General features: G+C 37.1%; 3 protein-coding genes and 1 non-coding gene across 4 annotated transcripts; 2 read left to right on the plus strand and 2 right to left on the minus strand.

The window, feature by feature from the left end:
• Window positions 1-1,894: 1,894 nt before the first annotated feature.
• LOC116111420 lies at window positions 1,895-3,022 on the minus strand. Its single transcript, XM_031397605.1, has 2 exons — window positions 2,269-3,022; window positions 1,895-1,958 (listed from the first exon to the last, which is right to left on the minus strand). The coding sequence occupies exons 1-2, from the start codon at window positions 3,020-3,022 to the stop codon at window positions 1,933-1,935; spliced, it is 780 nt and encodes a 259-aa protein (XP_031253465.1). The 3' UTR covers window positions 1,895-1,932.
• A 41-nt stretch (window positions 3,023-3,063) lies between these two features.
• On the plus strand, window positions 3,064-4,543 carry LOC116111421 (ubiquitin carboxyl-terminal hydrolase 12-like). The gene is made up of 4 exons (XM_031397606.1): window positions 3,064-3,157; window positions 3,694-3,805; window positions 3,984-4,153; window positions 4,251-4,543. Exons 1-4 carry the CDS (start codon window positions 3,064-3,066, stop codon window positions 4,541-4,543), a joined length of 669 nt encoding a protein of 222 aa, XP_031253466.1.
• Window positions 4,544-4,625: 82 nt separating this feature from the next.
• Window positions 4,626-5,054, plus strand: LOC116111422 (ubiquitin carboxyl-terminal hydrolase 12-like). Its single transcript, XM_031397607.1, has 2 exons — window positions 4,626-4,749; window positions 4,891-5,054. Exons 1-2 carry the CDS (start codon window positions 4,626-4,628, stop codon window positions 5,052-5,054), a joined length of 288 nt encoding a protein of 95 aa, XP_031253467.1.
• A 16,041-nt stretch (window positions 5,055-21,095) lies between these two features.
• On the minus strand, window positions 21,096-21,202 carry LOC116111423. The gene has a single exon (XR_004125070.1). It is a non-coding gene; the product is annotated as a small nucleolar RNA R71 (small nucleolar RNA).
• Window positions 21,203-24,401: the final 3,199 nt, after the last annotated feature.

A 24,401-nucleotide genomic window follows, 5' to 3' on the forward strand; every position in this document is an offset into this window, starting at 1 on the left:
GATGCTAACTAGGGAAGTAATATAGAAGACAGGAGATCCACCAGTGGCTATTGTGTCTTTTTTGGACCAAATTTAATTCAATGGAGCTCTAGGAAACAAAAGTTAGTAGCTCTATCATCTACTGAAGTTGAATATAGAGCTCTGACTCACACAGCCACTGAAATAGCTTGGTTGAATAGTATATTTGCTGAATTAGTATTGTCAATGACAAAAACCCCTATGATATGGTGTGACAATGTGAGTGCTGGAGCCTTGGCCTCTAATCCTGTCTTTCATGCCAGGACCAAGCACATAGAAATTGACACTCACTACATTAGAGAACAAGTTCTAGCTCACAAGATTGTTGTTCAATATGTACCTTCCAAGTTACAAATCGTTGACATCTTAACAAAGGCACTTCCTGCTGCACAGTTTGAAGAACTAAAAGTAAAGTTGAATGTTGTCCCTTGTAGCTTGAAGGATTAAAAGGAATAATTGAATGTTGTTCCTTTACAGTCGAATTCAATTGTCTCTAGGGAATGTTACAATTACTGATGATTGAAGTTGACATTGTTCAAAGTTCAAATTTTTGTGATTATCGCAGGTAGAATTAAAGGAGTTGAGATTCAGGTGTCGATTGTTACTGCAAACATTAAACTGACGATTGAAGTTGACATTTGTTAAAAATATATTTTTTTTGTGTAATACTACATACTGAATTAAAGGAGAGTTGAGTTTCAGGTGTTGGATGTTCCTGTAGAAAATTAAGATGCCATGTCATATGTAAAATACTAGAAGATGTTCAGAACCAATAAGTTGACAGCTTAAGGGAGGTTGTTCAAGCTTAATATGAGGAAAGTTGTGCAAGAATAAAGTAGATAGATTGTCAAGCTCAAACTGCAGGGCAATTTAGCTTGAGGGAGGTTGTTGGTTTGAGAAGAGCAAACTGTTGCCTAGCTTAAGGGAGGCTGTTGGTTTGTGAAGAGCAAAACGCTGCCGTCTTAAATAAAACAGCCTATATAGAACAAAACGTTGCCATTCCAAGCCAAAGAACACTCTATGAAAAACAAAACGGAGTCTTCTCAGCTCCAGCTTTTACTAAAACAGTGTTTTCTTCTCTGTTGTGATAGAAGTCTCTTCTTTCTCTCTGTAACCTCGCTGTAACTAATTTTGTTTCTTTGGTTCAGCAGCTCACTATATAAGTACACTTGTAACTGATTCTGTTATCAATCAATACATAAGCAAATGAAAATTTTCGTCTTTTCTCTCATCCCTTTTCTGTTTGTTTAACATTCTCTAAAAGTTCCACATCCTGTAGTGGACCTAAAAGTAAGATTTTAAATATTAAATTAATCTAATATGCAATTACTAATATAACCTTAATGAAAGAATAAAGGAACTCACTAGTTACAAGGAAAGGGTGGTATATGTACTTGAAGTAAAAAAATTTGTGGATGTAATATCAAGAAATTACTTTATTCTTTTCTTATATTGGGTGATTGAATTCGTAAAGCATCAAACATCCAACAATTATATTCTAAAAGTTAGTCATACATAATTAGGAAGAAGAAACAAAAGGCAAAATCCAATTAATTATTAATCATTCTTTCTGAAATTGGAAATATATTTAGTGTTTATTAGCTACTCTCTCTCCATATTATTTATTGGACGTATGGAGTTCAAGAGCTCAAGAGAAGGAGCCATCTTAAGAAAGTTTTAATAGAACTATTAGGAAAAGAATGTCAAACTTGTTTAGCACGATGACAAGTATCACAACAAAAATTCTTCATCTTGTGAAGATTTAAACCATCAATAGAACACATTCGATCAAAAGAAAGGTGACCAAGTCGTTGGTGCCATAACTCAAAGCTTGTATCCTGAACCACATTTGCAGATGTAGTAGTCGCACTGAGTGCCCTGAAATAATAAAGACTATCCTTAAGCTCACCCATGTCAATCAGCTTCCTCGTGGCTAGGTCCTGTAAGATACAAAAGGTAGGAAAGAAATGAGCAACACAGTTTAAGGCATTAGTTAATTTGCCTATGGAGATGAGATTATAAGAAAAAGAAGGTAGATACAAAACATTGCTTAATTTAATGTTAGGATTAATAGTGACTTCTCCATAAGATTTAACTGGGACAGAAGAGCCATCTGGGGAATGGAAACAGGAAGGTTAAAACCCACTTGTGTTTCATTGTGTAAGATACTCTTCTGGCAAGTCATATGGTCAGAAGCACCTGAGTCCAAAATCCATTCAACACTACCATTGGAAAGAGAATTTGCCTTACCAGCAAAATTTGCAATTGGATTCAAGTTCTGTGTCTTGTCAAGATTCAGCAAAGACATGAGTTGGGTATACTGTTCTTTGGTGAGGCCGCCGATTGGAGATCCAGTTGATTGTCCTGTCGTGTTCATGGTTTGTGTTTGATTTGCCATCTTTCCTCGTGTCGATTTGGTTTTGTTCTTTTCCCACCAATCCGGGTAGCCATGTAATTCAAAACATGTCTCCTTTGTGTGTTTATTTTTCTTGCAATGTTCACAATACAGCTTTGATGTGTCTCGGTTACCATTGTTGCTTCGTGTCACAGCCTTCAGGTTGTTTTTGGATGCAGCAAATGCAGCTGCTTCAACAATGGTTGCCCCTCTTGTCGTTGCAATTTGTTGTTGCTTTTCTTCTTGCGAAACAAGTGCATAAGATCGGGCTAGCGAAGGAAGAGGATCAGTGTTTAGGATTTGAGATCTCACCACATTATATTTTTCATTTAATCCCATCAAGAATTGATGAACCTTTTCTTTTTCTTTCTCAACAGCAATTGCTTTGGCCGAACCGCAAGTGCAAGGCGGAATTTGAGAATAAGCGTTGTACTCATCCCAAAGTCCCTTAAGCTTTGTGTAATATGCAGCAATTGACATATCTTTCTGCTGCGTATTCACTATCTCAGTTCTTAGTTGATGCACTCGAGGTGCATTTCCTTGTGACAAACGTTCTTCAAGATCGACCCATATCTCCCTAGCTGTATAAAAAACAAACAACACTGTCATGAAGAGATGAGTCAAGAGAATTAAATATCCATGAGATAATCATGAAGTTGTTTTTTATCCATATTGCAAGATCTGTTGAATCTGGTTCCGGTCGCAGCAAAGTTCCATCAACAAAACCAAATTTGTTCTTGGCAAGTAATGCATTGGACATGGCTCTTCGCCATGTTGGATAGTTATTTTCTTTGAGAAGACATGAAACTAGCACGATTCCCGGATTGTCAGATGGGTGTAAGACATATGGGGATGATAAATCATTCATGGTTTGTTTGGTGTTTGCAGTGATTGATTGGGTTTTTGTAGAAGAATGTTGGCTAGAATCATCAGACATGATGAGGAGAAGCGTGCCCTAGATGGCTTGCTCTGATACCATATCAATTTTGTGTTAATTAGTTTTTTTTTATTAATCAACCAAAATTGGTTTATATAATACAGCAGTCCCTGACTATAAGGGAAATTACATGGAATAATCCCATTGACTTCAGGATTACAGAACAAGAAATTAAATCAACAAAATAAGAGGAAACAAAATCAAGATATACTAGGAAAGCAAATACAAAGAGATATGGAAAGTCAATAATATATATATATATAATAGTTAATAAGTTTATTTAATTTTTATCACAATTAATCATACATTGTTCCTTATCTAACAAATCTGTATTTTTTTCCAGTGTTAAGGGACGTTCCGCCTAGTCATTACTTGTTAAAATTTCAGTCTTTCTCATCTCTTAACAATTTAAACAAGTTCATCTCAGACAAGTTTGATGCTGGGGGCTTCAAATGGTATTTTATTTAATGACATAATATCTACTTTGTTTAATTGTATATAACTTTTTGAAGAAATAAGCCAAATAAAGGACTTAATATTTGATTCAGCAAGGATAATATCAATATGGTATATATAGATATAAATACATATTTAGATATCCTTTTTTACAATTTGAATTTCATCTGCAATTAGGAAATTGTGTCTCTATCCAAATGGGGACAAGAAGATTAAAGGGGAAGGTCATATATCTGTGTACTTAGAATTGGCAGAAATGAGTTCTCTCCCAACTGGGTGGGAAATCAATGCAATTTTCAATTTCTTTGTATTTGATCAGCTTCAGGACAAGTATTTTACTATTCAAGGTAGCTTATATCTCTACATATAATTCGGTAACATTTATCTTTTCTAGCTCTTTGGTATATATACTTTATTTAGCTTTTTCTTTTTCTTCTGATGTAGATGGCAAAATAAGGCGTTTCCATTCAATGAAGACAGAATGGGGCATCTCCAAATTCTTGGACCTAGAAACGTTTCGTAATCCATCAAACGGATACCTTATCAATGACACTTGTGTCTTCGGTGCAGAGGTTTTTGTTGTCAAAAATACTTTTAAGGGGGAGTTTTTATCAAAGATGGAAGAATCTACTACTACTTATTATCATACCTGGATAGTTAAAAATTTTAAGACCCTGACTGGTATAAGATACATTTCTGAATCATTCGGACCAGACAAATGGTTTGTATATGCTTGATTGCTTTTGGCGTTGATTGAATATATATATTTACTTCTCTTCGCTATATATTGCCTATACAAATTACAGCTTAAGCTGATTAATGTTTTGCAAGAATGTTCTTCTTTACCCTAATGGAAATCTAGATAGCAAGGGAAAATATATTTCAATTTATTTATCGTCTGATCAGTCTACTAATGCTAAATTGTTTGCAAATTTCATTCTGCGTGTCAAAAATCAAAGGACTGGACCTGACATTGAAAAAAAAAGGTTAGTTCAATTGGAACCGTCAATGAATTTACTTTTTTTATGGAAGTTTTTCTCATGAAATTTGGTCTTATGAACCTGTGCTTCTTCCTTGATTCCAGTTGAAGACCATATGTTTGGTCCAACAACAAAAGATTGGGGCTTTACACAATTCATGTCATTAGATACATTGAAAGATCCGGAACAGGGTTATTTGGTGGATGACAGTTTCATCATTGAAGCCAAAGTTGAATTGCTTGGTTCGATTATTCTGAATAAGTCATAGCTCTCCTAAACGTATTAATGCTTCTCCAGCAATAATAGGTTCAGGTTGTGATAAAATAAATAATACCGAATGTTTGTCTATAATTTTGCATCTTGTAATGTTGCAGAGTATGAAACTAAGGGTTTTAATATATAAGATTAGTGGTGCTACTGTTTTTTTTATTCGCTAGTGCTGTTGTTCTTAATTTGTACTGTCTTGTGTCTCATATTGGAGTTTTTAAGTTATTTGACCATGCTTACTATTAAAACTGTGCCAAAAGTTAGTGAAATGATCAATCAAACAGATTTTAGAATTTTTCAACTCTATGAAAACTAAGGTTCGAAGCAAAGCTTGACAGAAAGAATCTCTAAATTGAAGGAGCCATTTTAAGTAGGGGTGTGCAGAACTTCCAAGTAAAATCGGAAGTGGTAGATACCCGGGGTTCCGATTGACCTCTGGTTCTCATATGTGGGGAACTGGTACTATGCAGTTTTGCTATCGGTTCCACCAATTCAAGTAACCAGAACCAAGATCCAGGTACTCGGATTGGAATCTGGACTTAATTTTAAGGGTTTATAAATTTTTCGGACCTGTAGGTATAGGAGAACTGAGCTGGATTTGTGAATGGATGTTGTTTATGGGTGTAAAATAAAGAATATGAAAGTAGTTTCAGAGCTTCCATGAGTTGAAGAGTTTGAAATGGTAAAGTGAAAAAAGGAAGAGTGTGGCAGAGAATCATCAGATCTACGGCCTCGCCGCATCGCTTGGCTGCATTATGGCTAATTGTGGCGTGGTTAGGCGCAACCATGCTGCAGATCTAACCAATTGTAAGGTCACTAGTGGCGGCTACGTTGTTGATCCGGGAATCATGGCTGGCCAAGTCCCGACCTGGCGTAGATTTGGGTAGCCCCAAATCACGATCTGACCTGGCTTGCATTGCTAAGTCGCACAACCTGTGCATAAGGGAGAGAGTAGTTTGCAGAATGTTTCCAGTCTGGCTGCTTTTTCTTTATGTAATTTTTTATCAGTTGTTTGGCTAAGGAGGAAACGGGAGAGAAAGTGGAAGAAGTTCCAATTTTGATGAGAAGAATATTGTGAAAGTGGAAAGGGAAGAACCAAAGAAGTTAACTACCTCTAGGTAGTTTGGTAATTCGCTTGGAACTCTTGTATTTACTCAAGAGGTCTTGAGTTCGAATCTCCATGACTGCTAATAAAAGGTAGCCATCTGAGACTTATCTGGCCGTTAACTTCTAGGCCCTAGGGGACTAGTTGAAGTGGGTGCAAGCTAGTCCGAATACCCAAAAAAGAGGGTGTTAATGAGAATTTTGAGGGTTTAAGAACTGTACATGTAACACTTAACATGGCACATAGGGGTGTGCAAAAAAATTAGATATCCGATTCAGGAAAATTTGTAATTGTTGTACAAGTAACACTTAACGGGGTACATTTGTAATTTCTGGAAATACTATAGGGCATACTTGTAATTTTATGTGAACAGTAGGGTAATATTTGTAATCTTGTCAGTCGTACCGAGAACCTTCGGTTCTAGGATTCAGAAACCGCTCAGTACTCGTTTTGGCTTCTAAATCTTGGGAACCGAGACTGTACGATTCCGATTCTAGTTCCCAAGATTTGGGCTGCATTCCCGAACCCACAGACCCCTAATTTAAAGAGGTATATATTTCACGCTAAAATTTTATATAAATGAACAAAATGAAAATTGATAAACCTGACCAGAATAGTAAGTTTGTTTAATTTTTATCATGACTAAATATGTAGAATTCCTTAATTTTTACCAGAGTAGTGTTAAAGGATACTCCATCTAGTCATTACTCATTCAAAATTCAGTCTCTCTTTACTATCAGAAGCAGGCACTTACCCTTCAGACGAGTTTGATGCAGGCGACTTCAAATGGTATAATTTATTTTTCTTTTTTTGGTACATTATTAGCATTTTGAGAATTTTTGCTACAAGATGGTATTTCATTCTGCAAGATATATAAGAATGTAAGTTTAGGTTCTCTTTTAAACATTGAATTCAGTCTGCAATTACTGGAAATTGTGCCTTTACCCAAATGGGACGAAAATGGGGAACGTCATGGCTCTTTTTGGTTCATTATTCTCATAGTTTTTAGAATAATCTTTTGAAAAAAGTTAAATTGGACGGGTATTACCATGTAGAATTTGAAAATTAACAAAAATATCCCCTATGTTTGTTTATTTACTAAACACCCTTATAATAAAATATTAAAAGTTAATAAAAATACCCCCAATCATCCATTAAATACGGACAGCTGGCTACCACCGCTGGAGGGTGGCCGGAGTATTTTTGCAATTTCTAAAAAAAAAATTTGGGGGTGTTTAGTTAAATTAACAAATTTAGGAGGTTTAAAAGAAATTGAAATATATAAAATAATATTTTAGGAATAATGACATTTTACTGTTTAACTTTTTTGGGAATACTAATAATAGTATTTCCAAAACTGAACCAAAGAAGCCCATTTTTTTTTTTTTTTTTTTCTAATGCAGATGGAAGAATAAGGCGATTTCATTCAATGAAGACAGAATGGGGTATTTCCAAGTTCTTGGACATGGAAACGTTTTAATAATCCATTAAACGGATACCTTATATTTTAATGACATTTGTGTGTTTGGTGTGGAGGATTTTGTCGTCAAAAGTACTTCCAATGAGGAGTGTTCATCAATGATGAAACCTGCTACTGATTTTCACACATGAAAAGTTAATAATTTTTCCACCCTACTTGATGAAAGTTTCATATATGATTGCTTTTGGCACTCGCATGTTTGATCTAAAAGGGATATTCTTAATTTTAAAAATTCATCTTCCGGAGGAAAATTGATGTCTGTCCTAAAGGATATGGACAAGCCAAGGGAAACAGCATTTCGATATATCTAACTTAATATAATTCAAAAGTATTCCTCAGGATAATAAATTGTTTGTGAAGTACATTCCCCGCGTCAAACATCAAAGGAAAAGGAAGGACATTAAATTTACATGTTTATGTATTTTTTCCCCCCGATTTCAGCTAAGAGGGTGTTTTCTTCTGCTAACTGTTTCTAGCTGGGGTTTTTGACAATTCATGCCGTTGGCTGAATTGAAAGACCCTTTTTCAGGTGAATGATAGTTTTCATCATTAAAGTAGAAATTATATTACTTAGTTTGGTTACTGGAAATGTTTCCTAGTTCTGCTAAACGTAATGCAGGGCTTTTTCTGCAATAATTTGTTTAGATTGTTATGAAAACTAATTGATACTTCAAGGTTTTATGATATAAATCTGGATTTTAGCTTTTACTTAAACATGAAAATTTGTGTTTCGATACATTTGATGGCAGTGTTAATTTCATTGATTTTGATTGAGAAATGTTTTAAGGCTCTAGAGGCTTGGTTAATGAGTAGTATAATTTATTTAAGGACGCCTTTGGTACAGGATATTGTAATGTACCAAATGAATTGCATTATATTATAATACTATTTTACACCATGATCGAACCAAAATATTGTACCATGTTTAAAATATTACAATTTTATACCATATTAAATAATACCAAATAAAATTATGAATTTATTTAGTACAATTTACACAACAATATATTTTAGACTTGTTTTACAACNTTGGGCCTTTGCAGGACTGGGCTTGGTCCTTCTTCGCTAATGGTCCTTTTTCCCTATTTGGGCCAAGGACGATTTTTGGCCCTAACACACACAATTAAAAAATTAAATCAAAGTACTTGCAAAATTAAATTATTTTCATTATATTTTATCAAATTCATGATTTGTAATATAAATTATAAATATATATCACACCTAACATTGACAAGGATATTTATGTAAAAATACCAGGTTTCAGATATTTAAAATTTGTAAAAACAAATATTTAATACTTATAATTAGTTATTAAAAAATTACAAACAAACATATCATAAATATTTTCTTAGTCTTATTCATTCAACATTATTTAATTGCCAACACTATACAATTATAAGACAAGTTACCATATATACTAGACCTGGTGAAAAGGGACCCGTACCCGTGGGTCCGTGAGTACTCAGCTACTTTTTGCGGGTACGGGTTAACATAGGTAATGTTAGGATTAGTGTATCAAATGGTTCATACCTATGGAAGTTTGGTTTAAGGGAAGATGTTAGGATTAGTGTATGTAGTGATTCATGATATTTAGGTTACTGATAAATGACTTTAGCCTAAGCTGCAACTTGTAATTTGTTACTTACACATGTATTGCTGCAAGTTGCAATCTGTTACTCACGTGTATTAGACTTGTGTATATAATAGAGCTGTAACCTTTTTCTGTTCAATAAATGAAAGTCAACAGTAAACAACTTTACTCTCCTAATTTTTTCCCTCTCAATTCTCATTCGCAACTTGGTATCAAAGCCTTTTGACCAACATCAACAATGGCCGATTTTTCTTCAAATTCTTCTCCACATCACAAATCTGATAAAGATTCAGTTCAATTAGGGCAGAAGCATAATTCTGACCTCAGTAATCTCACTTGCTTAACCACAATATCCTCAAACACACTCCCTGTAATCAACCCTAAACTCACTAGAGATAATCATAGGTCCTGGAAATCGTAAATCTTGTTTGCAGTAGGAGCTCATGATCTTGAGGATCATCTCACTGGAATGGTTGCTTGTCCAGCGCCGTTCATTCGAGCTCAATCAGATGGCCCAACCTTTGAAGTTGTCAAAAAATCTAATCCGGAATATCACCTCTGGAAGAAGACAGATAAGCTCGTAGTCAGCTGGCTGTTGTCATCCATTTCAGAGTCAATCTTTTTGGTAATTTCTAAATGTCAATTGTCAACTGAAATTTGGCTCACTCTAGAAAAGGAATTTCTTACTGAGTCACGAGCTAAGACACTACATATTAAGACCTTACTGCAAAATACAAAGAAACATGATCTTAGTATGCATGATTATTTTCTTAAAATGAAAGGATTTGCCGAGAGTTTGTCCTCAAGTGGAATTATGATTTCTGATGAAGAACTGTTAAATTTCATCTTAGATGGTCTTGATTCTAATTATGATGCAGTTGTAGTGAACACTACTACTAGATTAGAGTCTATATTAGATCCTATTTCAGTTCAGGAAGCTCAAATAATTTTGCAAAAACTGGAGCTTAGGTTAGAAAAAGCTAATAATGCACTGACCTCAGTTATGCAATCTGAGTTTCATGGGATCTCTGCTAATGTTGCCAATCTAAGTGTTGATAGTAACAGAAACAAATCATCATTGGATGCAGATGAAACTTTTCTAAGAACAAATTCCCAGTCTTCTTCACATACACATCCACTACCTTTACAGCAAACACATAACCTAGTGCCATCCTACTATACTGCAAATCAGACTTCATATCAAAATTATCCTGTGTACCTAACCCCTCCTAATCAATTTTATCCATATAAATTTGGCCATGTTACTGGAGGAAGAGGCCGAGGCAGAGTAGGTGGTAGGAACAGATTTGTCTGTCAAGTTTGTGGGAAGACAGGACACCTAGCTCTGCATTGTTACCACAGATTTGATGTACATTTTATTGGTAACAATGCACAGGTCAGGAGTAATGTGAGTCATGCTTTTGCTACTCCTAATTTTGCAAGACCTGCTGAGCTTACAGGATCATCTGATTTTACTGCTATAAGACCATCTTTTTATCCACACTCAAGACTGTCACAAGGTTCTAATTTTGGACCCTCTAATCATTACACTGGAGCTAATATGAATTCAGGATCACTAGTGCAGTCTTCGAAGTATTTTTCAACATATGCTTCTTCTTGTTTTGCTTCACCAACACATCAATCTTCTTCATCTGGACCTGCTAACACCAACAGTTTGGTATTCATGGCTCAATCCTAGAATCACAATCAGAACCATACTCTTGTAGCAATCAATTATGTTGCTACACCTTTAGCTGTTTAAGATGTAGCATGGTACATGGACTCTAGAGCAACAGACCATGTCACTTCTGATTTTGGACAATTAACAACATGTACCAGCTACACTGGCAGTGAGCAGCTCCAAGTGGGAAATGGTGAGTTCCTTTCAATCTCTCATATTGGTTCTTCTTGGTTATCTTGTCCTGGTAGAAAATTGCATCTTAGGAATGTTCTTTATGTCCCTACAATTACAAAAAACCTACTTAGCATATCTAAATTTACTAAAGATAATGAAGTGTTTGTTGAATTTTATTCTGGTTACTGTGTGGTTAAGGACAAGTCTTCCAAAGCAATTCTTCTTCAAGGAATGCTTAAGGATGGTTTATACCGACTTCAACCTTCAATCTCTGCTTCTTTAAACTCTACTAAAGACTTGGCAACTTTAGTTCATCATCAGCTTCATGATAATAATTCAGTCCCTTCTTTCAGCACTTGTATTTTTCCTTTAGTATCTACAAATAATTCTAAGTGTCTATCAGGTTGTGCCTTATCTGCTGGCCAACCATGTTTGTATTGTAATAAGTGTTCTATTACAACATCGAATCCTGTCAGTACTGTTACAGAATGTAATTCTGAAAATGTATCTATTTGTGTTGCTTCTGATATTAATAAAATGTATGGTATGCAATCATTTCCTGCTCAAAGAACTGATGTTATGCTGTGGCATAGGAGATTAAGACATCTAAATAATTCTGTTTTAACTAAAATCCCAACTGATCTTAAAGTACCTCACTCATCCAAGACTAATTACACCTTCTGCCAAGCATGTTAGTTTGGAAAATTAAAACAGTCTATATATCCTAGGTCCTCTTCTCAGTCAGCTAAACCTCTTGATCTGGTATATTCAGATCTCTAGGGACCATCTCCTGTCTCTTCACCTGAGGGATTTAGGTATTACATCCAGTTTTTGGATGATCACAGTCGGTTCACCTGGATATTTCCCTTGAAAAACAAGTTTGAAACTTACTCTATCTTCACTCAGTTTCATAAGTTAGTGGAAAGATAATTTAGTTCAACCTTGAAATGTGTTCAAACTGATTGGGGAGGAGAATTTAGGAGTCTTGCACCTTATTTTGCTCAACATGGTATTACTTTTAGGCACCCATGTCCTCACACCCACCAACAAAATGGTAGAGTAGAGAGGAAACATAGACAAATTGTTGAGCAAGGCTTAACCTTATTAGCACAAGCTCACATGCCTCTCAAATTCTGGTTGCATGCCTTTCAAACTGCAGTTTACTTAACTAACAAACTTCCTTCTCTAGTGCTCTCTAACTTTTCTCCATTTCAAAAACTGTTTCATCATTCCCCAAACTATTCTCACATAAAGGTCTTTGGTTGTGCTGCTTATCCATTCCTTAGACCCTATAACCATCACAAATTTGATTTTCATACCACTAAATGTACCTTTATTGGTTTCAGTTTGCAACACAAATGATACAAATGTCTTGCTCCTAGTGGTCGAATTTATATATGTCAAAGTGTTAAATTTGATGAAATGGACTTTCCTTTCTTCACTCCTAAAATTTCCAGTGCTTCAAGTTCTTGTCCAGATCCCATACAGTCCTCTTCTGATTCTGTTTTTCAGTCTACTTGGTCTGTTCCTAATTCTGTGCTATCTTTTTCTTCACATCATCTGTCATCTTCTGTGTCTTCTGTAATGCCTGATAATCCTATAAGTCATTCTCAAACCCCTCATCCTTTAGCATCAATGACTGATCAATCTGTTTCTACTCCACTGGTTGAACAGTCTCCATCCTCTTCTCCTTGTCCTATTGCATATGATCAGGTTTTCAACAAGCATGATTTATCTTTAGTTCATGATAATTCCTTGTCTGCTACTTCTCATATCACTATTGATTCTGATGCATCTTTTGATACCATACCATTGATTGTTGATTTATCCTTTCCACCCTCTAATATCCCTACCCAAAACACTCATCCAATGGTCACTAGGTCCAAAGCCAAAGCTCACAATACTGCTCTTATTTCTACCTCTCACCTTGATACCAAGGAACCAAACACTGTTTTGGAAGCACTTTCTCATCCCTCTTGGACAGCTGCTATGAAATCAGAATTTGAAGCTCTTTTAGCTAATCAAACCTGGGAATTGGTTCCATTAACTCCAGACATGCATCCAGTGGGCTGTAAATGGGTGTTTAAAGTTAAACATAATGCTGATGGTTCTATCCAAAGGTTCAAGGCAAGATTAGTTGCAAAGGGCTTCCAGCAAACCCCTGGAATTGACTACTTGGAAACCTTCAGTCTAGTTGTTAAATCCCCCACTGTTAGAGTCATTCTCAGTCTAGCTGTGAGCCATGAATGCGACATTCAGCAGGTAGATATTAACAATGCATTCTTGAATGGCAAATTAGCTGAAAATGTATATATGGAACAGCCATAAGGGTTTGTAGATTCTGTCACTCCTCATCATGTATGCAGGCTGAAAAAGGCACTCTATGGGTTGAAACAGGCTCCAAGAGCCTAGTTTGACAAACTTAAAGCAGCATTTCTAGATTGGGGTTTTGTAAATTCAGTGGCTGATCCAAGCCTGTTTATTTTCCACAGTCAAGATCAAGTAATGTATGTCTTAGTATATGTGGATGATATACTCTTGACAGGAAATACTCCCCAGCTGATTCAAGACACTGTCTAGAAACTTAACACTCAGTTTGCTTTGAAGATTCTTGGATCTTTAAAATATTTTTTTAGGTTTTGAGGTTACTCGAGATGCATCTAGTCTTTACATGAATCAAGAAAAGTATGCAAAAGACATTATCATCAAAACCAAAATGGTTGATTGCAAAATATGTTCTACTCCAATGGCAGTTGGCTTTAAACTCACTCCTGATGACAGTGATCCATTTGATAATCCTGCTCTTTACTGCAGTACCATTGGAGCCTTGCAATATCTTATCCTGTCTAGACCAGACATTGCTTATTCAGTTAATAAATGAGCCAGTTTTTAAAAGCCCTAACACAGATTCACTGGCAGGCTTGTAAGAGGCTGCTGAGATATGTTAAAGGAATTTCTAATTATGGAGTTTACTTCACTAAAAGTAATCTGTTTCAGCTGGAATGTTTCACTGATGCTGACTGGGCCAGTAGCTTGCATGACAGACGATCAACCAGTGGCTGCTGTGTGTTCCTTGGATCCAACCTAATTCAGTGGTCTTCTAGAAAACAGAGAGTTGTTGCTCTGTCATATACTGAAGCAGAGTATCAAGCCCTTGCACAAGGATCAACTGAGGTTGTCTGGTTTTGCAGTCTGTTCACTGAGCTTAGACAGCAACTTTCTGGTATTCCTATCATTTGGTGTGACAACCAAAGTGCTGGTTCCTTAGCCTCAAATCTTGTGTTTCATGGCAGGATAAAACACATTAAGCTTGATGCTCATTATGTGAGAAATTAAGTTACTGACAACAAACTGAAAGTTCAGTATGTTTCTACTGAATTTCAGAAAGCAGATGTGCTTACTAAAGCATTGCCAGCCTCCAAGTTTGTAACCTTTCAAGAAAAGCTCACTATCAAAGCTACTCCATTAGTTTAATCAATCTGCTACTAAACAACTTGCTGCTGATGTTCTGTGTTGCTTGTGTTCTATTATTGGTGCTTGTGTTCTATTATTGGAGTTTGTAGGGTTAAAATCCTGTTGTTCTGGAGTTTAGTTTTGTAAGTTGCTTATTTGTTTGATGGTGGTTGAAGTTAGTCTAGTATTCAGAAGTATTGAGTTGAAGTTGTTTTTGCTAGTTGGTGAAATTTGTATTGAAGTGTTGAATCTGCTGAATTTGCTGAGTTGGAGTTTGTTTTGCTGGTTGGTGAAGTTCGTATTAAAGTAGTTTCAGAAGTGTTGAAAGTTGCTTACAATCAGGAACATAAGTCTAACATCAGCTCGTGGCGAACTGGTTACTACAAACAGCTTATCTCATGCAAATGTAGCAGCTCGTGGCAAACTGGTTGCTATAAGCAGCTCGTCTCATGTAAATGCAGAAGCTCATGGCGAACTGGTTGTTACAAGCAGCTCGTCTCATGCAAATACAGAAGCTCGTCTCAGGTGTCAAAACAACAAGATTATGGAAGTTTGGTTTAAGGGAAGATGTTAGGATTAGTGTATCAAATGGTTCATACCTATGGAAGTTTGGTTTAAGGGAAGATGTTAGGATTAGTGTATGTAGTGATTCATGATGTTAGGTTACTGATAAATGACTTTAGCCTAAGCTGCAACTTGTAATTTGTTACTTACACGTGTATTGCTGCAAGTTGCAATCTGTTACTCACGTGTATTAGACTTATGTATATAATAGAGCTGTAACCTTTTTCTGTTCAATAAATGAAAGTCAATAGTAAACAACTTTACTCTCCTAATTTTTTCCCTCTCAATTCTCATTCGCAATTGGTAAGACCCATGGGAAAATTACCCGTGTCCGGTCCATCCGTTATTTTTACGGGTGGGTCGGGTTCTACCTGCGGGTACCCACACAAAATAAAAAAAAATTGAAAAAGGAAAAGCAATTACAATTTTACAAACTCATTCTGTCAACTGTCGACTTGAAAAAAGAAAAAAAGCAATTAGGGATTAGGGATTTACCTGTTGACTTCGATCCTCCTCTCACGGTCAAGATTCATTCTCAAAAGTCAGGACTCAAGAATTTTTAAACCCTCGTCAACAGGTTTAAGCCTCATGATATAGTTCGTAAGTACTAAATGGTGAAATGTTACTTCTTTCCATTCAAAAAAGTTTCAAAAATCTTGTAGATTTGTGGGTGTTCTGCTTGTTCGTTCCAGTTGGGATACTCGCTTTGTCTTGTGGCCTTCCTGGACTCCCTTGATGATTCTGCCCTTATCCCCTATGTTCTTGGCCATGAACGTAAGTTGGTGGTCCGTATTGCTGTTTGGAACCTTCAGGCTGCTTGTTTTTGCTGTGTTGTTTCTACTTTCTATTGTTATTTTGGGCATTTCTATTTTGTTGCTGGATATAGGCCTTTTTTTGTTGCTGTTGTGGGTGTTCTTTTTGTATAGGCTTGTTCATAATGGTGGTACATGTTAGTGGTGGGTTTTTTGTTGAATTGTACAGTCGTGATCTCCCTTATTCTTTTTGAAGTAGTCTTGTTTCCTTAGGTCTTCCATTGCTTCTCCAATAAATTTTATGTTGCTCAGTTATGTCTCAGTTCATAGGCCTTCCATTGCTTCTCCAATATATTTTACGTTGCTCGTTATGTCTTTCCTAGGGTTTCAATTTTATTAGGCTTAGTTAATTAAATCCTGTATCGGTTTTTTCCTATTTATTTTTTCTGTTTTTACTTTTAGATATTTGTGGTTATATTATAGTTTTTGAGACAATTGATGATCCTTATTCTAATCAAATGATTATTTAAATTAAATTAAGATTAGGGTAACGGGTGACCCGCGAGTCCACTCATACCCGCATGACCGGTTATGAGTGGTGTATTTCCTTACATATTCAAATTTTTGACTTGTGAGTTCGGTACCAGTTTGACCCGTACCTACCTGTTTGCCAGGTCTCTAGGTCTAATATATACCACCTAATTTAGGCAAACAGATGGGCTTGGTCCAATTAGAGTCTTATTAGGGTTAATTAAGTAGTAAAGAAGTTAATTCCAGTGATAGGCCTAGTTCAGCTAAAGGCCTATGAGCAGATCATACGGAGAGGTGTTGACTTGGCATAAGAGAGATGAGCTAAGTAGGGGTGTAAACGAGCTAAGCCGAGTCGAGTCGAGCTTTGGGCTAATCGAGATCGAGCTCAAGCTCAACAAGCTTGAAACATTGAGCATGAGCTCGAGCTCGAGCTTGAGCTCCATGACTTAAAACATTGAGCACGAGCTTGAGCTTGGCACAAAAAAGGCAACGTCAACCGAAGCTCGACAGCTCGACTGCTCAAGCAAATGTTGAAGAATAAGAAGACGAAGATGAGTAAGAGGCTAAAATAAAAAGCTTTTCCCTCAATAACCATAACTCACATAAAGATTAAAGACCCTTATTTTTTTTCACATAAAAGGAAGGTTAATAGTTGTTATGCCTAAAAAATCAGACTGATGTCAGCTCAACAAGTGCCTAAAAGAAAAAGTGTATTAGTTGTCAAGCTCATATCGCCTCAAAGATATTTTATACCAACCCTATCTCATCTTAAGATAAGGATGAATGAGAGCTCTCCATGTGTCAAGGCAACTTGCAAAAGCACTCATTACATTGAACTCAAAGGTGTATAAATGGACACTTCTCTTCGAAAAAGGAGAGGCTGGGCGTATGAGAGTTAGGCACATGAGAGCTTATTTTTCTCTGTAAGTATAGTATTTCTCCATCTTTGTATGCCTTACGGACAATATCATAGAAATAGTCAGAGAATAGCAAAATAACAGTGGATGTAGGATTTGCTTTAAACATCCAAACCACTTTAAAAACCTCTCTTGCCAATCTTTTATTTATGTTTTTGCAACATATATAATCTCAACACCATATTCAAATCTCATAAATCTATCACGTGTAATTTCTAAGACCCACTTAGCACTTTGCACGTGCGAGTCGTTGGTGTCAAAATCAAGCATCAACAATTTGGTGGCCCATGCAAGTCTCGAACCTGCGTCCAAGCTCCCCGATGGCATGGTCAGATCGTAGATCACATGCATCAGAGCTCTTAGATCGCGTTGTTAGATCGCAGATCGCATGCATCAAAGCTCTTAGATGACGTGATCAAATCGTACACATTAGAGTTCTCAGATTGCGTGGCCAGATCGTAGATTGCACGCTTAGATCGCGCGTTCAAGATCACTGAGATCATGCACTCAGATCGCTCAGATCTCTAGCTCTCAAATAGCGTGATTAGATCACACGCATCAGAGCTCTCAGATCGTGTGGCCAGATCGTAAATCTCATGCTCAGATCGCTAATCTTTAGCTCTAGATCGCGTGGCCAGATTGCAGATCGCACGCATAAGAGCTCTCGGATCGTGTGGTCAGCTCACAGATCGCACGCATCAGAGCTCTTAAATCGCATGGTCAGATCGAAGATCGCACTCTCAGATCACTTTGATCTTCAGGTATAGATCGATGATCTTTAGCTTTAGATCGTATGGCTAGATCACAAATCGCACGTATCAAAGCTCTCCAATCACATGGTCAGATCGCACATCGTACGCTTAGATTGCTCTAATCTTCAACTACAAATTGCGTGGCCAGATCGTAGATTACACGCTCAGATCGCTCTGATCTTTAGCTATCAATCATTGATCTTTAGCTTCATATCACATGACTAGATTGTAGATCGCACGCATCATAGCTCTCAAATCGCGTGGTCAGATCGCAGATCACATGCTCAGATCATCGAGATCACGCATTCAGATCATGCTTACGAGTGCTTAAATCGCTGGTCTCGTGTTCTCAAATCAAGCCTCGCACTTTCTGATCCAACTTCTTGTGTTCTCAGATTAAGCTTCGCACTTTCTGATCGAACTTCTTCTGTTTTCTGATTGAACTCCTTAAACTCTTAGATCGCAAAGAGCTCTCAAGCTCTCAAGTTCTCAGATCGAGCTCCTTATGATCTCAGATAGAGCTCCTTATGCTCTCTAATCGAGCTCCTTATGATCTCAAATTGAGCGCCTTATGATCTCAGATCGAGCTTCTTATGCTCTCTGATTAAGCTAATAAGCTTGCTCATTTGCTTGAGATTGTGTGCATCAGATCGTATGCCTCAAACTCTTAAGTTGAGTTCCTATGAAATCACAATCAACTCCTAGTTCTCAAATCGGGATCAGCTCTCAGTCTGAGATTGTGAACAGCCTTAGGTCGTGTTCTCAGCTCTTAGATTGTGATCAGTTCTCAGTTCTCAGATCTCGACCAGCTGCCAGCGCCAGAAAAAACGCATAGAAAATTCAAAATAGCTCCAAAACATGTTGAAACAAAGGATTTTGGCCCCAAAAATGGCCAAAACTGTAGAACTTTGAACGAGCTTTCTGTGGATATCTTACGGGCTCCAAAACTTCCCTCGGATCAAAAGTTATGGCTGTTTTAAATTGGCTTGTTAGTTTAAGGCGTTAGCTTGGAATCGCTCCAAGCGTTAAGATCGCAGTCCTAGCTCTCAGCACCTGATAATCCAAGGATTATACTATTTTATTTAGGCTTTTTGGCTAGATTTTAGATACTTCTTAGTTTGTTTATGGCTGAATTGCTACTTCATTCTATATATTTTATGTTTTAGGCCGAAATGCGCATTTTGAGTGAATAATGAGCGGATTGGAGTTTCTGGACCCAAAAGTAAGCGAATCTCAAAATTTGGGAAAGTTCTGAAGCAGAGTTGAAACACTATGAAGTTTGTTCCCATGGAAAAGCATCGAAGATTGAAGATTCAAACAAGGAAGCACGTGGAGGGCAATTCTGTAAATTCAGAATGTTCTAGGAAGGTTCACCGCAGCGAAATTCTTTCTTCGCCACAGCGAAGTCTGCGAAATTTTGTTTTCTCCAAAACGCACAGTTTTATTTTAGGAAAAGTTTTAGGTTTTGGGGCGAACTATATAAGAAAAACCTTGCCATTTTGGTGGAGGTTCGTCTAGTTTTGGTTGATTTAGAGTAGGTTTTACATTTGGAGAGAAGATTTGAGCTTTAAATCTTGTGGATTCTTCAACTAGGGGAGATCTCTACTCTTTTCTCTTTATTTCAATATGTGGACTACTGTGTTTACTATTTTTCATGCTGTTTGTGTTAATTTAGTTATGAACTAACCCATTTTGGGTTAGGGTTTGATGTAATTCGGATTTCTATGGATTAATCAATTGATTATTGTTGCTTTTATATTCTATTGCATAGATTGTGTGATTATTCCGATTTTTATTGATTTTACTTGTTGAACATGATGAGATTGAGAAATGAATCATGTTGAGCTTCTTGGATAATCACCATTGTTATTTTGAATGCTAGAGATAGATTTGAGAAATAATGAAATCAATCTAGGATTCCATTAGCCTAATGAACTTGGATTTGTTAATCTTCAATTTGTTGGGTGCGGAAGATTAATAGGGAAAAGTAGGAATTCATAGCCTGAGAATGCATGTTTTACAACTTAAGGAATTCGGTTTACAATCCGTGCATGTGAGTGTAAAAGTAGCATAATCCACAGAATTAATCCATAGAGTCCGAATGAAGTCAAACCCTAACCGTTTGCTTATATTGATATTACTCTTGTGTTAAATCTTGCTTTCATAATTTAGCTGTTTTTACATTTAGTAAATTTTGCTTTCAGTTAAGTTTAATCTTTCCCATAAATCCAAACAATTTTCGGTTTCTCAAACTTGAAAACAAATAGGAAATTCAGTGTTTAGCAACCAATCCTCATGGGAACGATACTCAGTTATCACTTTATTACTTTATGCGACTAGTGCACTTGCTATATTTACATGTTGTAGTATCAACGCATCAAGTTTTTGGCACCATTGCTGGGGATTGATTTTTGTGTTAACATTGAGTTTTTCTTGTGTTAGCTAGATTGGAGTTTATTTTTTTTGTCTTAATTGTGTGGTAGTTTAATTTTTGTTGTTCTTTTCCGTGAGCTTGTGATCACACTTTTTCTCTCTTTCTGTGTAGTTTATGCGAAGAGCTAGATGTCAGCCAGTGTTCCTGTTGATCCTGAGATTGAAAGAACCACTAGAAAACTTAACAGAGAAAGAATAGAAAGAGAGGCTGCAGTTGAACCAGAGGTCATAGTTATTGAGATGGCAGAAAATAGAACATTAAGGGAATTTTCAGTTCCCTCAGTTGGTGGCAGTGGGTCGAGCATAACTAGACCAGCAGTACAAGCCAACAACTTCAAAATAAAACCGGCAATCATCCAGATGATCTAGTAGTCGGTACAGTTTAAAGGAGATTTGAAGGAAGATCTAAATCTGCACATTGCAAACTTTTTAGAGATTTGTGACACCTTCAAGTCAAACGGAGTGTCAGATGACGCCATCAGATTGAGACTATTCCCGTTTTCATTGAGGGACAAAGCAAAGGGGTGGTTAATGGCACTACCATCAAGAACGATCACAACATGGAACGAATTAGCACAGAAGTTCCTGACCAAATTCTTTCCTCCAGCGAAATTGAGAAATGATATTACATCTTTTCTACAGGAAGAGTCTGAATCATTATATGAGGCGTGGGAAAGATACAAGAAACTACTGAGGAGGTGTCCACACCATGGGTTGCCAGTTTGGATGCAAGTCCAAACGTTTTATAACGGATTGATGGTTAATGTGCAAACCATGGTGGATGTAGCATCGGGAGGAGCATTGCAAAATAAAACACTAGAAGAAGCTCATGAGTTGCTTAAAGTTTTGGCAAGTAACAACTATCAAAGACCTAACAAGAGGGTGCAACCGAAGAAATTTATGGGTCTTCATGAAGTTGATGCATACACGGCCATTTCAGCCCAACTCACAGCATTTCAGAAGCAGTTGGGAAGTATGCAGGTAAACTCTATTCAAGCACCTTAACTAACTTGTGATTTTTGTGTAGGTAGTCATATGAGCAGTGAATGTCAAGTGGGGAACGCGTTTGCTTCAGTGTCTTCATCGTCAGAACAGGTTAACTTCTTGGCAGGAAATCAAAGGCAATAGAACAATCTGTACTCTAACACATATAATCCTAGTTGGAGGAATCATCCGAACCTATCTTGGGGCAATTAGAATCAACAAAATCAGCAGAACAATCATTGGAACCAAAGAACAATGCCAAACAACCAAGTAGGGGTGAACAATCAACCGGGAGAGCAAAGAGTGACAAAACTGGATGACATGTTTGGAAAGTTTATGCAAGAGACCACAAGTTTCATGAATAAGACCAGGACTAATTTTAGAAACCAAGGGGCGTCCATTCGGAACTTGGAGTTACAAGTGGGTCAATTGGCTGATAAGCTAAATGAAAGACCATAGGGTTCCCTACCAAGCAACACAATGACAAACCCACGTGAACAAGCAAATGCAATTACACTATGAAGTGGGACAGTCTTGAAAGAGGTGGAACAATTAGGGAAAGAAGGAAGCCCACCAAAAGAAAATGAAGATTCCAGTGAGGAAGTTGACGAAGAAATAATTGTTGAAGAGAAACCAACCAGTTCTAGGGAAGAAGAACAAAAGCGAGAAGAGAGGCAAAGACAAAAGAAAGAGAAATTGCCATTCCTCGAGATACCTCTAGAGTTGGCACATCACACTCCCCCCGTGCCTTTTCCTCAGAGACTCAAGAAGAAAAATCAGGATAAGCAGTTTACCAAATTCATTGAAATATTTAAAAAACTGCACATTAACATTCCTTTTGTAGATGCATTACAATAGACGCCGAGCTATGCGAAATTTCTCAAGGAGATTTTATCAAACAAAAAAAAGTTAGAAGATGAGGAAACAGTGATGCTCACGGAGGAGTGCAGCGCCATTCTGCAGAAGAAACTGCCCCCGAAACTCAAAGATCTAGGGAGTTTTACTATTCCTTGTATTATAGGAGACATTACTTTTGAGAGAGTTTTATGTGATTTAGGTGCAAGCATCAATCTAATGCCTTTTTCTATTTTCAGGAGATTGGGAATTGGTGAGGTGAAGCCAACGACCATGTCGTTGCAGCTTGCAGATAGATCCATAAAACATCCGAGGGGTATAGTTGAAGATGTTTTGGTGAAGGTGGATAAAGTAATTTTTCTGGTGGACTTTGTTGTGTTGGACATGGAAGAGGATAAGGAAATGCCTCTCATTTTGGGCCGACCATTTCTGGCCACAGGAAGAGCCCTCATTGATGTGTAAGAAAGGAAGTTGCTGTTAAGGGTTCAAGATGAAACAGTAACGTTCAATGTTTTTGAAGCCATGAAATTTCCATTAGAGTCGGATTCATGTTTTAGTATAGATGTGGTGGATAAACTAGTGGCAAAGGCTATTGAAGAGAACACCTCTCAATTACATCCAAAAGCATGTATTGCCCAATCGAAAACAATAGAGGTAGATGAATCGGTAAAGAATGAGTGTGCTAGATTTTTGGAAGCACTTCAGCTGATGGTTGAGAGCCAAGATTTAGAATTTGAGGAATTTGATTTTGAGAAAGAGAAGGAAAAGGAAAGAAAGGAAGAACCTCTAAAACTTGAACTGAAGCCTTCACCTTCTCACCTCAAATATGTGTATCTTGGTGAATCAAAAATCTTCCCAGTAATCATCAATTCAAGGTTGAGTAAATTGGAAGAAGAGCGATTGATTCGGGTGTTAAGAGAGCATAGATCAACAATTGGATGGACTATTTCAGACATTAGAGGCATCTCTCCATCGTTTTGTATGCATAAGATACTTATGGAAGATGATGTCAAGCCTAGGGTGCAACCACAATGGAGATTGAATCCTTCGATGAAGGAAGTGGTGAGAAAGGAGGTGGTGAAACTTCTAGATGTAGGCATAATTTATCCTATTTTAGATAGTCCATGGGTGAGCCTGGTGCAAATTGTTCCAAAGAAAGGTGGTATCACAGTGATAAAGAATGAGAGCAATGAACTGATACCAACTAGGACAGTCACGGGTTGGAGAGTGTGCATTGACTACCGGAAATTGAATGAAGCGACAAGGAAGGATCATTTACCACTTTCGTTCATCGATCAAATGTTGGAGAGATTGGCAGGGCATGCTTACTACTGTTTCTTGGATGGTTTTTCAGGATATAATCAAATTGCCATTGCTCCTGAAGATCAAGAGAAGACAACTTTCACTTGTCCCTATGACACCTTTGCTTATAGAAGGATGCCTTTCGGATTATGCAATGCACCGGCCACATTTCAGAGATGCATGATGTCTATCTTTGGTGACATGGTGGAATGGTTCTTAGAAGTCTTCATGGATGACTTCTCTGTTTTTGGTTCATCTTTGGACAATTGCTTATCTAATCTTTCATTTGTTTTGCAGCGATGTGAGGAGATGAACTTGGTGCTAAACTGGGAGAAATGCCACTTCATGGTACAGGAAGGAATTGTACTCGGTCACAGAATTTCAAAGGATGGCATCGAAGTGGATCGAGCAAAAACAGAAGTGATAGAGAAGCTGCCACCACCTGCAAATTTTAAGGCAATTCGGAGTTTCTTGGGGCATGCGGGGTTTTATAGATGGTTTATCAAGGATTTTTCTAAAATCTCTAAACCCCTTTGCAATTTACTGATTAAAGATGTTGCTTTTGATTTTGATGGTGAATGCATGCATGCTTTTCAAACTCTTAAGAAATTGTTAGTGTCTGCACCTATTATTGCAGTTCCCGATTAGGGACTAACGTTTGAATTGATGTGTGATGCTAGTGATTTTGCACTAGGAGTAGTATTAGGACAGAGGAAAAACAAAGTGTTGCATGTAATTCAGTATGCTAGCAAGACACTTATCGATGCACAATTG

Source organism: Pistacia vera, unplaced genomic scaffold (assembly GCF_008641045.1).
Source record: "Pistacia vera cultivar Batoury unplaced genomic scaffold, PisVer_v2 Contig636, whole genome shotgun sequence".
Taxonomy (NCBI): domain Eukaryota; kingdom Viridiplantae; phylum Streptophyta; class Magnoliopsida; order Sapindales; family Anacardiaceae; genus Pistacia; species Pistacia vera.

What these genes read in the sequence shown, in the direction of transcription:
- LOC116111420 (XM_031397605.1), bottom strand. Translation starts at nt 3,022, where the DNA reads ATGACAGTGTTGTTTGTTTTTTATACAGCTAGGGAGATATGGGTCGAT. An exon ending in TCCAATTGCAAATTTTGCTG is followed by an intron (nt 1,959 to 2,268) that starts GTAAGGCAAATT and finishes TGTATCTTACAG; the next exon opens with GACCTAGCCACGAGGAAGCT.
- LOC116111421 (XM_031397606.1), top strand. Translation starts at nt 3,064, where the DNA reads ATGAAGTTGTTTTTTATCCATATTGCAAGATCTGTTGAATCTGGTTCC. An exon ending in ACCAAATTTGTTCTTGGCAA is followed by an intron (nt 3,158 to 3,693) that starts GTAATGCATTGG and finishes ATTTTTTTCCAG; the next exon opens with TGTTAAGGGACGTTCCGCCT. An exon ending in GATGCTGGGGGCTTCAAATG is followed by an intron (nt 3,806 to 3,983) that starts GTATTTTATTTA and finishes ATCTGCAATTAG; the next exon opens with GAAATTGTGTCTCTATCCAA.
- LOC116111422 (XM_031397607.1), top strand. Translation starts at nt 4,626, where the DNA reads ATGTTTTGCAAGAATGTTCTTCTTTACCCTAATGGAAATCTAGATAGC. An exon ending in GTTTGCAAATTTCATTCTGC is followed by an intron (nt 4,750 to 4,890) that starts GTGTCAAAAATC and finishes CCTTGATTCCAG; the next exon opens with TTGAAGACCATATGTTTGGT.